The 14177-nt window shown below is 36.9% G+C and overlaps 1 protein-coding gene across 5 annotated transcripts in view; it reads left to right on the plus strand.

The window, feature by feature from the left end:
• Positions 1–307: 307 nt before the first annotated feature.
• The window catches only part of DUSP12 (dual specificity phosphatase 12), a 45201-nt gene continuing 31331 nt past the window's right edge, over positions 308–14177 (plus strand). The window contains exons 1-4 of one of the 5 annotated variants that reach the window (XM_075182769.1): positions 308–405; positions 833–1123; positions 3850–3963; positions 9769–9887. In XM_075182769.1, coding sequence (XP_075038870.1) covers positions 867–1123; positions 3850–3963; positions 9769–9887 — 490 coding nt within the window. In that variant the 5' untranslated portion in view covers positions 308–405; positions 833–866. Of the gene's footprint in view, positions 532–832; positions 1124–3849; positions 3964–9768; positions 9888–14177 lie in introns of all 5 variants that reach the window. The other 4 variants (XM_075182773.1, XM_075182768.1, XM_075182770.1 and 1 more) reach the window with 4 other exon arrangements.

Genomic DNA, 14177 nt, shown 5'->3' on the forward strand with positions numbered 1-14177 from the left:
ATCACTAACAAACATAAGACATGCAATGCATATTTGGAAATACTTATTCACAATGTTGGAATATTCAAATTGCTGACATGTAAACTAGCTAATACAGTTCAATGCATCCTGTTTTAAGACTTTTCTATGGGATTAATTAATGCTTGAAAAGCACCTCACACGTGAATAAGCCTGACAAAGAAACCTGAATTCTGTAGAAAATTGCAATTTTTGTTGCTACAACACTGCTCTACCTAATTCTCCATTACTTTCAGTAGCTACAGAGGAACATTTGCAGCAGCCTGCCCACACTGTGTACAATGTGAAGACAGCAGTCACATGACCTGGTGATGTCAGAAGGTCCTTTCGATGAAGGGGATCTAGCCATTACCATGTGATAACACAGAGTCTGCTCTGCACTCTAGGGTAGTAAAAGACCGAGTGATAAAATTAATGTATGTGATGAGATTAATGATAGAATAGACCTGCAAAACGAGTTGAGTGAAGAGGATTAGCTAAGCAGCAACAAAAACATCGTTATCCTTTACGGAGGTTTATATTAACCATTAATATGTATCTATATATCACATGTATATTTCTATTTTGAGACCAATATAATGTACAAATGGGTATATTAGTGTGTATGTAATTTAGTATAGATATTTTTAAAACTCCATTACAGCTTCTAAACTGTTATAGGAATGTTTATTTTCACTCTTGATCACTTTGTTATGTCATTACTGAATACATCTTTTCTTTGTTTCTGTTCTCTGCTGTAGAATATCCTGAAGTAACAGTAATTTACAAAATTGCATCTATATTAACTGCAATAATTTTATTTATTTTGTTACAGGATCAGTTTTGGCTTATTCATCTCAAACTGAAAGATGATTTGTGTACTGCCCGGACTTTATCTTGGCAGTGTCAGTGATGTTACAGATTCACAGTATTTGCAGCAAACTGGTATTACTCATGTTCTGACAGTTGATAGTGTAGCGCAAGATCATCTTCAACACTTATTTCAGACAAAGTTTGTTAATATATTGGATGACTCCAGTGCAGACCTTCTGAGCCATTTGCCTGAATGCTTACATTTTTTGAAAGAAGCTCTGGGAATGCCAAGATCTTCTGTGCTTGTTCATTGGTAAGTCCTGTAACACGTATGTAAGTTAACACAAGTATTTTAAAACTGTTTACACTCAGATGAAGTGATGAGTAAATTCCTTTCATTTATCAACAATGTAGAATCCTCCATCTGGATGAAAGGGTCCTCTGTATGTCACCAAGGTGACTTCTCTGTGGAGTCATGCAATATGGAAATTAACTATAAAAATATCAAATAGTGATATAGTATGAGAATAGAGCATAAGGGGAGATTCAATTAGCCGCAATGAGAACATCGCAGCAGTACATTTTTACCAGTAGTATGGTTATATATACTCATTTTTGCTCTCAGCTCTATGTGGTGCGAGCAAAAATCAGTGGATATTCCACTTAAAAAAATGCACACTGGGGACACTTTGTGTGTATTTTTTGCTAATTGAATCTCTCCCTAAATATCAAAACTCCATAGAATTTTAAATTGTGCAAAAAAAAATCTACTAATGGGAGCTATGCAAAAAACACATTGACATTTATTTTAATATTGCTTTAAATATAAACATGAAACATGCAAAAATTGGAATCATAGACCTAACTGGAGTAGTTTGATTCCTGCCAGATATGGGTGTTAAATCTGCTATAAGAATACTAAATTGTTCCCTTTAGTAAGATGGCAGCCGTTTTAATCTCATTGATTCCCCTTTTTCCTATATTGGTTTGATTGGTTCAGATGTTTTTGGAGGCATTTTATTTGGTATCACACCCTGCAAACCACTTCTTATTGGTGACATCTATATCCATATGGGAAAAAGTGTGTTACTAAATCCAATTTTGTTTATTATGTTGTAATCATTTGTTTTGTTACTCATTTGTTGGAATTAAGTTGATAAAAGTAATTATTTTAGGCTCAAATGTGTTATGTTTTGTACGATTTTTATTTTGGTGTCATTTTGGATAACAATGATTGGTTCTTAAGCTGGGTACACACTGCAGGTTTTTCACCTGATTTTCGTGCCAATCACACGATAAATGACTGTTATATCCGCTGTTGCATCAGTGTGTAAGCTTCCACGATCATGTTTTATAATACCAAAGCACATTGTTTGATTTTATAACCAGACTAAAAATGTCTCTAAACAATCATCATCACCATTTATTTATATAGCGCCACTAATTCCGCAGCGCTGTACAGAGAACTCACATCAGTCCTTGCCCCATTGAGCTTACAGTCTAAATTCCCTAACATACAGACAGAGAGAGACTAGGTTCAATTTTGATAGCAGCCAATTAACCTACTAGAATGTTTTTGGAGCGTGGGAGGAAACCGGAGCACCCGGAGGAAACCCACGCAAACACGGGGAGAACATACAAGCTCCACACAGATAATGCCTTGGTCAGGAATCGAACTCATGACCCCAGTGCTGTAAGGCAGAAGTGCTAACAATGGAACGATGTCCGGCAATTTCTGAAGTGTGTATGCACTCACGACCAGCAGCATAGGCAGATCTACAAAGAGTTTACAGAGTCACGATCTTTTCAGCAGATGGATGAAGAGCACGGGTCTGAAGGTAAATAGTGTGAGTGTGTATTCGGCATGCTGATTGGGACTTTCAGTCGTTGGTAAAATTGTTAAAGATATCGCATCAGGAGAAATTTTCTGTAGTGTGTACCCAGCTTTACTCCTTTAAAAAAAAACGGACATATTGGAGATAGACCCCACCACCGTGATAAAGACTAAACTCTAGTAGAATCGTGTCACTTATAGCGGATTACTTTCTACCTGATGGGGATGGACAAACAAGGAACTACTACACTTGGAAGTTAACATCTGTATACAACTATTATCTTGTCTATTTAACACTCATATCTGGTAGCATTTGGGGATATGACATTTATTTTTGCATGTTTCAGGTTTATAATTAAAGCAATATTTTATTAAAATATTTGTTAATTTGATAGAGATTTGTTTCACAATTTAAATTTCTATGTAATTTGGACTTTTATGCTGTAATTTCACAATATTTCACTATGCGATATTTTTCACCTTTATTGCAAATTTCCATGTTGTATGACTCCACAGAGAAAGAACCTTGACCCAAAGATGGCACTTTCATCCAGATGGAGGATTCTACATTATTGATATAGGAAATGCCCCTTTCCTGATCACTTCATGTGATTGGAACTTTTTATTGTTATTGTCATTGTCCATTTCTTCGCAAAACTTCACTATATATATATTTATTTATTTTTTCTATTTTTTTGGGTGAATTGTAAATGATTACTCGCCACCTGATGGTTGACATACATGGACTTTATACATTTGTGAACTTGAATATTTTATATTTTATCAAGTATGTTTTGTTCATGGTGCAAGATTTATATAATGTGATTTTATGGTATACATATTGGGGGATTATTTGTGTACCTAAACAAAGGCATCCTGTTGGCCTATTGTGGTTATTTTGGTAATTACAATTGGTTTTACAAGGAGGTGGGGCCTTGATTCCTGGCACAACCGCTTTCCACTAGTTTGAGTGCCTGGGTTTTTACTTCTGTTTTACCTTATTCAATTTAAAATTGGTGTTAATTTATTCCTTGCAAAGTTGCCAGTGAGGGAATAATATTTTCTATAAGGCCAGATATTTGTATCTACCTGTATAAAGGTGGCATTTTAAGTTATTTAAAGCTTGCAGCACCCCCTAAAATGCTTTTTATTTATTTATTTATTTTTTTTAAATCTTCTTCTTCTTATTTTTTTTTTATTTATAGCCAAGCTGGAGTTAGCAGAAGCGCTGCAGTAATTACAGCATATATGATGAGCACCACAGAATGTACTTTTGAAGAAGTTTATAGAAGACTGCACAACATAAAACAAGATATTAAGTAAGTCATTTTCTTACTTTTGACAAATTCTGTTACATTGAATTATCAATAGTATAAAGAAGATGTATATATCAGTTAGTGAATGTTCTTCTGTTTAATGAGGACAGAATTAGGTACATTTATGACTTGATTGGATATGTATTACTAGCTGATTGACATTACTTGCCATTGGTGTTGTGGATTGTTCCCCCACTCCTGAGGGTTCTGTTTTGATACAGCTTATTATATCATCCAGCTGAATTATCAACTCCGTTACCAACAAGGAGTCATTTATTTCTTAGTTTCAATGAGTGTATGTAAATATAAAATGGAGGAGTGCTGAATTTTAAATACTGTGCCATATCGATATATAGAGTGCTGTTTATAATTTAGAATTCATTCTTATGAGCATCTATTTATGCATTGCTCTGTATGAATCTACTATTGTAGATATTACGGAAATATATGCTCTGTTGGTGTATACTCAGGTCCCATATTATTTATGTTTACGTATGAGCTGATGCAACTCCATTAATAGATTTTAATTATTTTTTCTGGTATAATTTATGTTTATAAAGTGTGACATTATTAATGCTAATGGTATTGAATGTTAAATATCTGGCTCCAGCACTCCTGGTTTTATATTTATGTCTTATAATAATTTCAATCTGTACAGCTCCATAATTATAAAGCATGCATTATACAAAATGTCCTACAACCCTGGCGGCACTGTGTGTGAATGGTTTACGATAAAAGGGTGGAGTTCATAATTTGGATCTCTGGTGCAACATTTATGAAAGGGATGTAGAGTGTGCAAGAAAAACACCTTGCACTACTCCAGTGAGAAGTGACTGGTGCTATTCTGGGAACATTCATAAAAAAAAACTATTTATGCAGCTTTTTTTTTAAATGTAGGACATTTTTGCCAGCCCCTTCCGTTATAAATGCTATCACATGTTGTTTAGTACTGATGGTTTAAATGTATTTGTTTTGTTTTTATAGGTTTAATATTTAAATGTTTGTTTATTATTTATTATGTTTATTATGTTCAACATTGCAAATAAAACAATAATGTATAGTAAAATAATGTAAAAACCCTGATACATTATAATTATGGCTAACATGGCTGCAACAGTGACTTTGAAAGAGGGGTGATTGATGGTCCACATTTGACAGGAGTTTCAGTGAATAAGATAGCTGAACTAATATTTTACAAGCAACAATGTTTAAGGTGATGTATGCACAGAGCTCCAAGGGAAAAACACAATCGGAAAAGGGCAGAAATTGGCAGAAGTGTAGGATTGTAATATTCATGCATTAATTTAAAGTGCAAGGCAAAACAAGCTAATTTTTACTTGTAGTTTGAGTAGTCTGTTTAATCAAAAACAGTCCAACAAAAACACCACAGAGCGAGACATCATAGTTGGGTTGCTGTATGTACATTGCTCAGCACACCTCATAATACACATTTGTGAACTCAGTCATGCAAAGAGCACAGGCAAAGGACTACCAAACAGTAGAGGAAGCAGATATGTGCCAACTTAAAGAATACTCCAGCTCTGATTGCTTTTTTTCAGGAGTGGAATTCTCTGGTAGTTCCATAATGATATGGGTAGAATTTTCATGCCATGGTTTTAGTACAGTCAGTCCCTTATCAGGCTAATCAATACTTGATTATACTGAATGATCATCTTTACTCCATGTTACCACATTTCTTTCCTAATGGGAAGGGTGTTTACCAGGATGACCGTCCACATCCATTCGGCACATGTGGTTGATGAGCTTAATGCTGCTGTTATCCATCGTCCAGCATTTGTGGGATATTCTGGAAAGATGTATAAGACATCATTTTCCATCATTATCATCCAGGTGTCAGTTGAGTGGCTTTATTGTGGAAGAGTGGTGCTACATCCCTCTTGTGTAATTCCATACATAGGTTAATTGAACGGCACAGTATATTCATGCTGTTCTGGCAGCACTTTATTTTTGTCCACTGCCTCCATTGTTAATGGGGTGTTACCATTTAACACTAAATATAATTAACTCATTAACTGTCATTTAATTAGAAATGCATAATTGTTTTATTTTGCATCTCATAAGTAGATTTTTTTTTTTTTTTTTTTGAAGGTATAGGGTTATGTTGCTTCATAGACCGCATTGGAGTTAGTAAGACCTACTGCCTATAATATTTGATAGGTGTTCTGTTTTTATTATTTGTGGAAGGAAGGTGCTGTATGTAGCCAAACAAACTTTAAATCAACAGACAAATAGGATGCCATTTTAACTCTGAAATGCCCATAGAAATTAACTAGGACAGTTGAGAATCAAATTAGAACTATAAGACCTTTATATATTGACCATAGAGGGAGCATAAAACCAAGAATATAAAACTTCATCCCAGTCATATTTATTCATAAAGTGAATTATAGCCATAGAGGTTAAATTGGTTTTAACACACCATAAGTAGCCAAGTGCGTATTCAAACTTAAAGATAAATGACATCTTTTTATCAATATTTTAAAAAGTAATCCCTCTTACACCCTTCAGGTCTAGAAATAACATCATGCAAAAGGCACACCTATTACTTTTACTGCACACTAGGAATGTTCATAGAAAAAAAATCTTATTCTGCTCAGCTCTCCATTCCCCTTGCGAATAACGGGACTATGATTCCACCTAGTAAACAAAGCAGTCAGAACCGGTTATAACTGCATACGTAGTAACCTTGAACTGGTCTGAACCTGCATGACAAGCTGCAACACTATGACGTTCAGTTGATTGTGAGTCGCCATTTAGTTTGGTTGTGTTTTCTGTAGAGTACCGAAAAAAGGCTAAGTTTATAAGTTGAACAACGTGTCAATTTGAAAATTTTAGTAAAATTGCACAAAACACCAACAGAATGTTTTCAAATGCTTACTACGGCCTATGGGAATGACTGCCTGTCTCCTGCGCGTGTGTTTGAGTGGCACAAAAGATTTAGCGATGACGTGAGAATGTCGAAGATGATGAACACCCTGGACGACCTTGCACTTCAAGATCCGAAGAAAATGTAGAAAAAATCAGTCAGGTTGTTCGAAAAGACTGCCGACTTAGTGTTCGAATGATAGCTGAATCCATGAACATTGACAAAGACAATGTATGGAACATTTTGCGTGATGATCTTAACATGACGAAGGTTTGTGCAAAGATGGTCCCAAGGGTTCTCACACCAGAGCAAAAAGAACGTCGCAAGGAATGTTGTGTTGACATTCTGCAGCAACTTGACACAGATCCAAACCTGTTTCATAAAGTAATCACTTGTGATGAGACCTGGATCTTCCAGTATGATCCTGAAACCAAAAGATAGCCAATGAACTGGAAAACACAGTCATCACCAAGAATGAAAAAAGCTTGTCAAAGCAAGTCAAAATTCAAACCAATGCTCATTGTTTTTTTTGTTTTGTTTTTTATATCAAGGGTGTAATTTTGGAAGAATGGGTTCCAGAAGGCACAACAGTTAATCAGCATTATTATAAGGAAGTTTTGCAAAAGCTGAGAGAAAGAGTCAGAAAGAAACAGCCGCAATTTTGGAAAAATGGTTTCTTTCTTCACCAGGACAATGCGCCTGCTCGCACAGCACTTTCTGTGAAGCAGTTTTTGACCGACAAACGCATTACTACACTTGAACATCCTCCATATTCGCCCGATTTTAGTACCTTGTTATTTTTATCTTTTCCCAAAAGGGTCATTCCACATCAGATCACCCAAAAAAACATGATTTGTCCACCACCCGTCTCAGATTTTTTTGATTTTTTTTTTTTAGTTAAGAGAGGATGTCAAAACAACTATTTCTGCCAAATATCTCAACTGTCTGACAATGTTGATTATATATTGATTTTTCAATTTATTAAATAATTTACTAATCGCGGCTTCTTTATCCAGTTTATTTGAAGTATTACAGGTGTTTATTAAGGAATCAACACAAAATTTGGACCCCTAAGGTAACTCTTCCTCCCGAATCCAAAAATTCAAACCAAATTACTTTATCTGCCTCATGTTTTGCGTCACGGCAAAAACGCACGGTTTTCAAATATCATTAAAAACGCTAGATTCAATTGACATTAGGGATCCCATTTTTTGGGGGGGTGTTTAAAAAAGGTATAAATTACTACCACAAAAAAAATCAGCCGGGTACTTTTCATAATGGAGAAAAAAAATAATGAAGTTGATGCTCGATTACTGCTGTACAGCATACATAATTTATACATTATTAAAAACCATACCAAAAAAGTGAACTAAACTGAGGCAATGGGATAAAACTCCCATACAAGGAAACGAAACAAACAGAAACTGATGGGAAGGGGATTCCCTTTAGAGAGACCAAAACTGAAACTTTCCAGAGAAAGCGAGAGGGAGACACAGAAAGAGTCAATTATGGCAGATGTGGGTGGGTGTGTGTGTGTGTGTGTGTGTGTATATATATATATATATATATATTATACTAAATTCCCTCTCATCCCTCTGCAGCAGCCTGCCATGTTAGGAGGGAGGTGCATTTCTGATGGAGAAAGAAGTGTACTTTGTAGATTGGTTGATTTATAAATAGGGTCGGGACCACTTATATCACAGTACCTCAAATTACTTCATATTTAGCATTTTGCCTGCACCAGGTACCATCAGTACCTGGTCTTAAATATGTGGCACGAGATGTCTCTAGTGAAGTGAGGAAGATGATCATTTGCAGTCGAATGTGAATATCAGTTTAAGACTAAACAATGTATTTTTTCTTAATGGTTCATATCTGACCTTTTTTTAAAAAAAAGACAAACCAAAACAAAAATGTTGTTTGTGGTCCTTTTCAGGTCTACTGTTAACAAAATTGTAGCCTGACAACTAGTGTTTTTAGTTCTCAGTGTTTATATTTTGTGAGATTTGGGTGGTGGGTGTGCGGGGCTCACATGTAAGTTTATCAGTGGTAAGGAATAAACATACAATAAAAAAAACGGAAGTAAAGGGCGCTAGGGGAAATTGTGTCAGGGGGAGGGATTTTTTTTAATCTTCCCTTCCTACTTACCAATATGTGTATTTTATTTAATACTAATTCCCTCCCCCATCCCCAGTGTAATGGTGAGTGGACAACTGTGCATTAATAAGTATGATTATTCGTTGCTGTTGCTACCGCAAAATTTCTTCCCTCTGAATTGTGTATCCATCCACACTCTTTCCTGCCACTCTTAATAATTTTCCAAACCCCTCTGAAATCCCACACTTCACACACTTCGCCTTTATTGGAGAGTGCATCTGCTTAGTGTTTTATTATCATCAACGCTAATTGCAATGAAATGCTTGTGGGGAGGGGTGGAGATCCTTGCTTTTTTGGGGAAGCAGATCATATTTTCTTGGTATCCCCCTATTTGTGCCCTGATTCCACAGCCATTAGCAGTGATGATGAATCTGCACCCTATAATGGATACGTATGTTTGGTTTCTATGTAGGAGTAGAGCAGTGATGATAGGAGGAGGGCTTACTAATGTTCCAGTGGTGAGTGTGGAAGGTCCTTGACTGTCAATTAGATTTCCAGCTTTTTTACTTTTTCACAAAAAGACTGAAAAACATCATTCTTCATTATAATAAACTTTAGTGGCTCCTTTGCCAAACATAAAGTTGTACAACTGGTTTACATAGGTGTAGCCATCTTGCCCATTTAGTGAATAGGCTAAAAAATAATCTCCTAAAAGAAAAGTAGTGTTTTAAGAAACTTTGTAGATTTGCATGGAGTAGAAAAAAAGTCTAGTACAAACACTGCAGGTTCCTGGACTCACAATCCAATGTTTGTTCTTCTTTCAGAATGAATGACGAGTTTGTAAATCAGCTAACACTGTTTGAAGCAATGGGTTATGACGTGGATGTGAGCAGTGCAAGCTATAAACAATATCGGCTTCAGAAAGTGACAGAGAAATACCCTGGTAAACATTATAGGTTTTTTTTGTGTTTAATGTAAATTCCGTTTGGAGAAATGAACATTAGTTGTTTAATGGACCTGAGCAAATTAATCCTAGTTGAATTCACAAAAGTGTTAATAGTTGCCTAATTGTGTGTCTAAACTAACCTAAAAATGCAATCTTGACACGCTTAATATTTATTTTTATATGTGTAGCTCTGAATATTCTAATGTAGCAATGAACCAATGATTTTAAATTATTCAGTACATGTCTGTGAAACTTGACTTTAACAACTCAAATGTAAAATGATCCCTACATCAATAGATGAATGGTCCCTAAGGGACCAATGTTACATCATTGTGGTAACTTATTTATATTTTTTTGGTTGATGGGATTTATTGATAGAATAACAAAATCATGACAAAAATATATGTATGTGTATTTATCTAACATAGAGATTTATAAGCAAAGTTCAGTTGTGCACTGTTACTGTAATATTGACTATGCAACCTTATGGATGGATCAATAATAACTAAAATGAAAATATATACGTATTTTACTTTTGAGACTGAGCTCCAAATTTGTGTATGTTTTAGAGTCTGACATTGTTAAAGGATCCAGGTTCAGTAAAGCTTTTAGTTTTAAATGTTTTTCTTTTCTTACTTACACTCACACCTGTTATTAATGCACAGGACTACAACATACCCATGTGCACAAATCTATAAGTAGGTGGAGGTAGGGCTGGGTCTAGGAGGACAAATACTGGGCAGGCTAGCACCATTTGTGAAGTTTTGTGGTCACATAGTTTTGTGTGTGACACATGCAGAGTGTGTTATGCATATTGTATATCATTTGTCTTACTATGAGAGACCCTTTAGTGTTAGAGAAGCACTTGGTGGATTTCCCTGCTCACTAACACTGTTAGATAGTGTTTTATAGATCTAACAATAGCTTACATTTATTGCTGTACATGACTGTATTAAGTTCTAAATAACACTAGATCTAATAGTGCTGGTGTCGGGAGAATCCATCTAGACCTCCTTCACACTTCTAAAAAGATCCTGCACTAGGTTTCATAGAATCCCAGCAATGTCATCATAGTGATATCACTGGATTTCCTAGCAACCTCCCTGCACACCAAATATAGAAGATGTCAGGCACTTGTGCATTTTGAACACAGCGTTTGCACTGAGTGCTGTGATAAAACACAAATCAAATAATTTGGTTCCTGCACACTCACTAGATGCTTTATACCATGCCTTACTATTGCTTCTTGCTATTTATGTACGTTGGCTTACAGCTATGTGCCGACCACACCAAGATAGATATACTGCAGGCAGTCATAAACTGGTTAAGATAATACTTTTATTTTGTTAAAAGCCGCACCCAATTTGTAAGACTGTTCTGTTATAATCAGCGGATGGCTCCTCAGTGCTCCTATCAATTAACATAGCAAATATGGCTATCGTCTTTCAGGCACCGCCATTCTTCTGGCTTGCAGTACTGATTGCAAAGCTTCTGCAGCCTGGTCGGTGAAGCAGTTTAGGCTTCTCTTTAGGTCGCTTAACAATAGGCCAGATTCTATTCACGGGTGCTGCTGACTCTCTAGTTAAGAGGCACAAGGCTTAAGTGTGTCATGTGATCAGGAGGCTTGTCTGCCAGATCTCACCTCATTGGCTCTCCAGGCTTTAATTAGCTTCCTTTCCTGTATACCTCTACTGATGATTGTTTGCTCTGACACAGTGTGCTGAACCTGTGCTTAATGTGTATCTCTCCTGTGTAACTCAGACCTGTATCTTGTGTTTCTCTTGTGCCCCCTGATCTTGTTTTGGCTTTGCTCTCACACCTAGAGTTTCATCAGGTATCTAATATATAAAAGCCTAGCGGTGTGTGTTAGTGTGTGTGTGGAAAAAACTACCGGATGACAGAGTGCTCAAGCTGCAGTGCCACCTGCTGGGCGGAGTTATATACTACACTGACCTACTAAATTCTTAGCATTATCTAATATATAAAAGCCTAGCAGCGTTTGTTAGTGTGTGTGTGTGTGTGTGTGTGTGTGTGTGTGTGTGTGTGTGTGTGTGTGTGTGTGTGGGGAAAAAACTTTTTTCTCAGAAAGGGCTCATCCAATTGACCTGAAATTTGGTATACTGACATTATTTGACAAAAAAAATTATAATAGTGAAGTCAGTTAACTTCCATCATCTACCCTTCCCCCGTGGGAGGGGTAGTAAAGGCTACATTTACGAGTTGAGGGCTCAAACTCATTTTCGTGAGGTAATTTTACCTCATGAACACACATGCTGTGTTAGTGTGTATGTGTGGAAAAAACTACCGGGTGACAGAGTGCTCAAGCTGCACCGCCACCTGCTGGGCGGAGTTATATACTACACTGACCTACTAAATTCTTAGCATTATCTAATATATAAAAGCCTAGCGGCGTGTGTGTGTGGCGATGAAGATGACAAGAACCTTTTTAACACCTTAAGTAGCTTGATTTGACTAGAATGCATGAGTATCATGCACGGGTTAACTTGTATGTTATAATTTTCCTATTGCCTCTATCCGTGTTCTGCCCATCTTTAACCCCGCAATACCCAGAGATAATAAGCACCCTACTCCTATGAGTCAAGTCCTGTGGGCAACTGAATATCCACAACCACATAACGCTCAACAAGAAAGGGGACTGAAGACCTCATGAAGTGGTTCCAAGGGTCTCATCCTCTCAATGGCCATTGTCCTAGCAACTGTTTTGAAAGTATCTGTTCCACTATTAAAAATGATAAAACTTTGTGAATTATTTGTTAACTGAGAATCCCTTAACAAAAAACAAACTTCAGATTTTTTTCCTAGCCTTTTGTTTATTTGGGCTTCTGTTTCTCTTCATATTTTTGAATTAAGTGTATATTGACAGTTACACACTCCATTTTTTACTATTAAGTAAAATTTACCCCTCAATATTTTTCATTGGGTATTTCAATCAAACAAAAAGGATATCATTATATTGGTAATAAAACATAATGGTTTTCTATGATGTTCAAAATGCAGCATGCCCTTAATCTCAGTAATTAAAAAATAAATCCCAAAATGACCTCTAACCCCACATCTCAAAAGCCCCCAAGTCTCTCAAACCTCTCACAATACTTCTGTATTGTCATTCAGTTCAGAGTTTGCAGAGGAAGGGAGGAGACCACCTGGTGAATACTTCACTTCCTCCTCCATTTCCTCTGATTAGATGTGCTGCATCAGCTCATGTGTTGTGCAGAGGAGTTCACGTTATGTGCAATGTCCCATCACTTTCATAGTGGCAGCATAAATCTGGGGGCTGCAGCTGAAGGCCCGTTGTCTGTTATGGTCCAGGACAATGCATTAAGGTGCACATTGATCAATTTTTTGTCTGTTTGTTTTTCTTTCTGCCCAATGATCAGTCTCAAACGTACAAAGACGCATGAGGCTGATCTTAAGAAGTGGTGGAGCATTGTGAAGTGTTAGATGTTTGTACATATTTTAATGTAGCGATTATTACATAGGTCCAAAAGCCAAAGTGACATTTTTCTTAGTGTTAATAACATGGGGGGTATTTGCCTTGTGCCCACTGTAAGTTCTGCCTGGGCTGCACTCACTGTATCTTGAATGGCTTTTAAAATAGTAACCTTTTGATTGTTTAATAAAGTTTCAATATACTATGATGCTTTTACAAATTCCCGATGCAGCTTCTGCCAATCTATCTGCAGTTTAACAGAATATGGGTTGAAAAGCAGATTTTTCAATGTGTGAATAAACAGCAAGCAATAAACACCAATTTATGGGTATGTCACCTTTGCTCCCTTTTTTGTATATTGCACTTTGATTTTCCTCTCCTTTACCTTCTTCTCCCCTTTTCTCTTCCTTTCCCCTTTTCTACTGTGGTGCGTTTTTCCTCCACGGGTGCCGTTTGCGCCAAATATCCCTCTGTGTATTAGCTTTGGCCCTTAGGTTCCCACTGAAGGCAAGTGCCGTTTTACTAATCTTAATTTCGACTGTACCATACAGTCGCGGCAGCGCTGGGGATAGGGATAGGCAGTCCTGTATTTCTTTACGCACCTGAAGATGTGATGTTATGCTGGCTTGAGATCCTGCAGGCCCCTCTATGGCGCCCTAGCGTGCTCCGGGGGGAGAGCTGACCGCCGACAGCGAGGAGGCTGAGTTTTTTCAATTTTGGGTCCGCAAGTGATGCAGACTCGTTAGCGGGTGTTGGACTTTGCTCAAACCTCTCCGTTTGGGTCTTTTTGTTGGTGACCGAACGGAGCCTCTCTGATGCGTCCGTACATGTTGGCT

Source organism: Mixophyes fleayi, chromosome 8 (assembly GCF_038048845.1).
Source record: "Mixophyes fleayi isolate aMixFle1 chromosome 8, aMixFle1.hap1, whole genome shotgun sequence".
Taxonomy (NCBI): Eukaryota; Metazoa; Chordata; class Amphibia; order Anura; family Limnodynastidae; genus Mixophyes; species Mixophyes fleayi.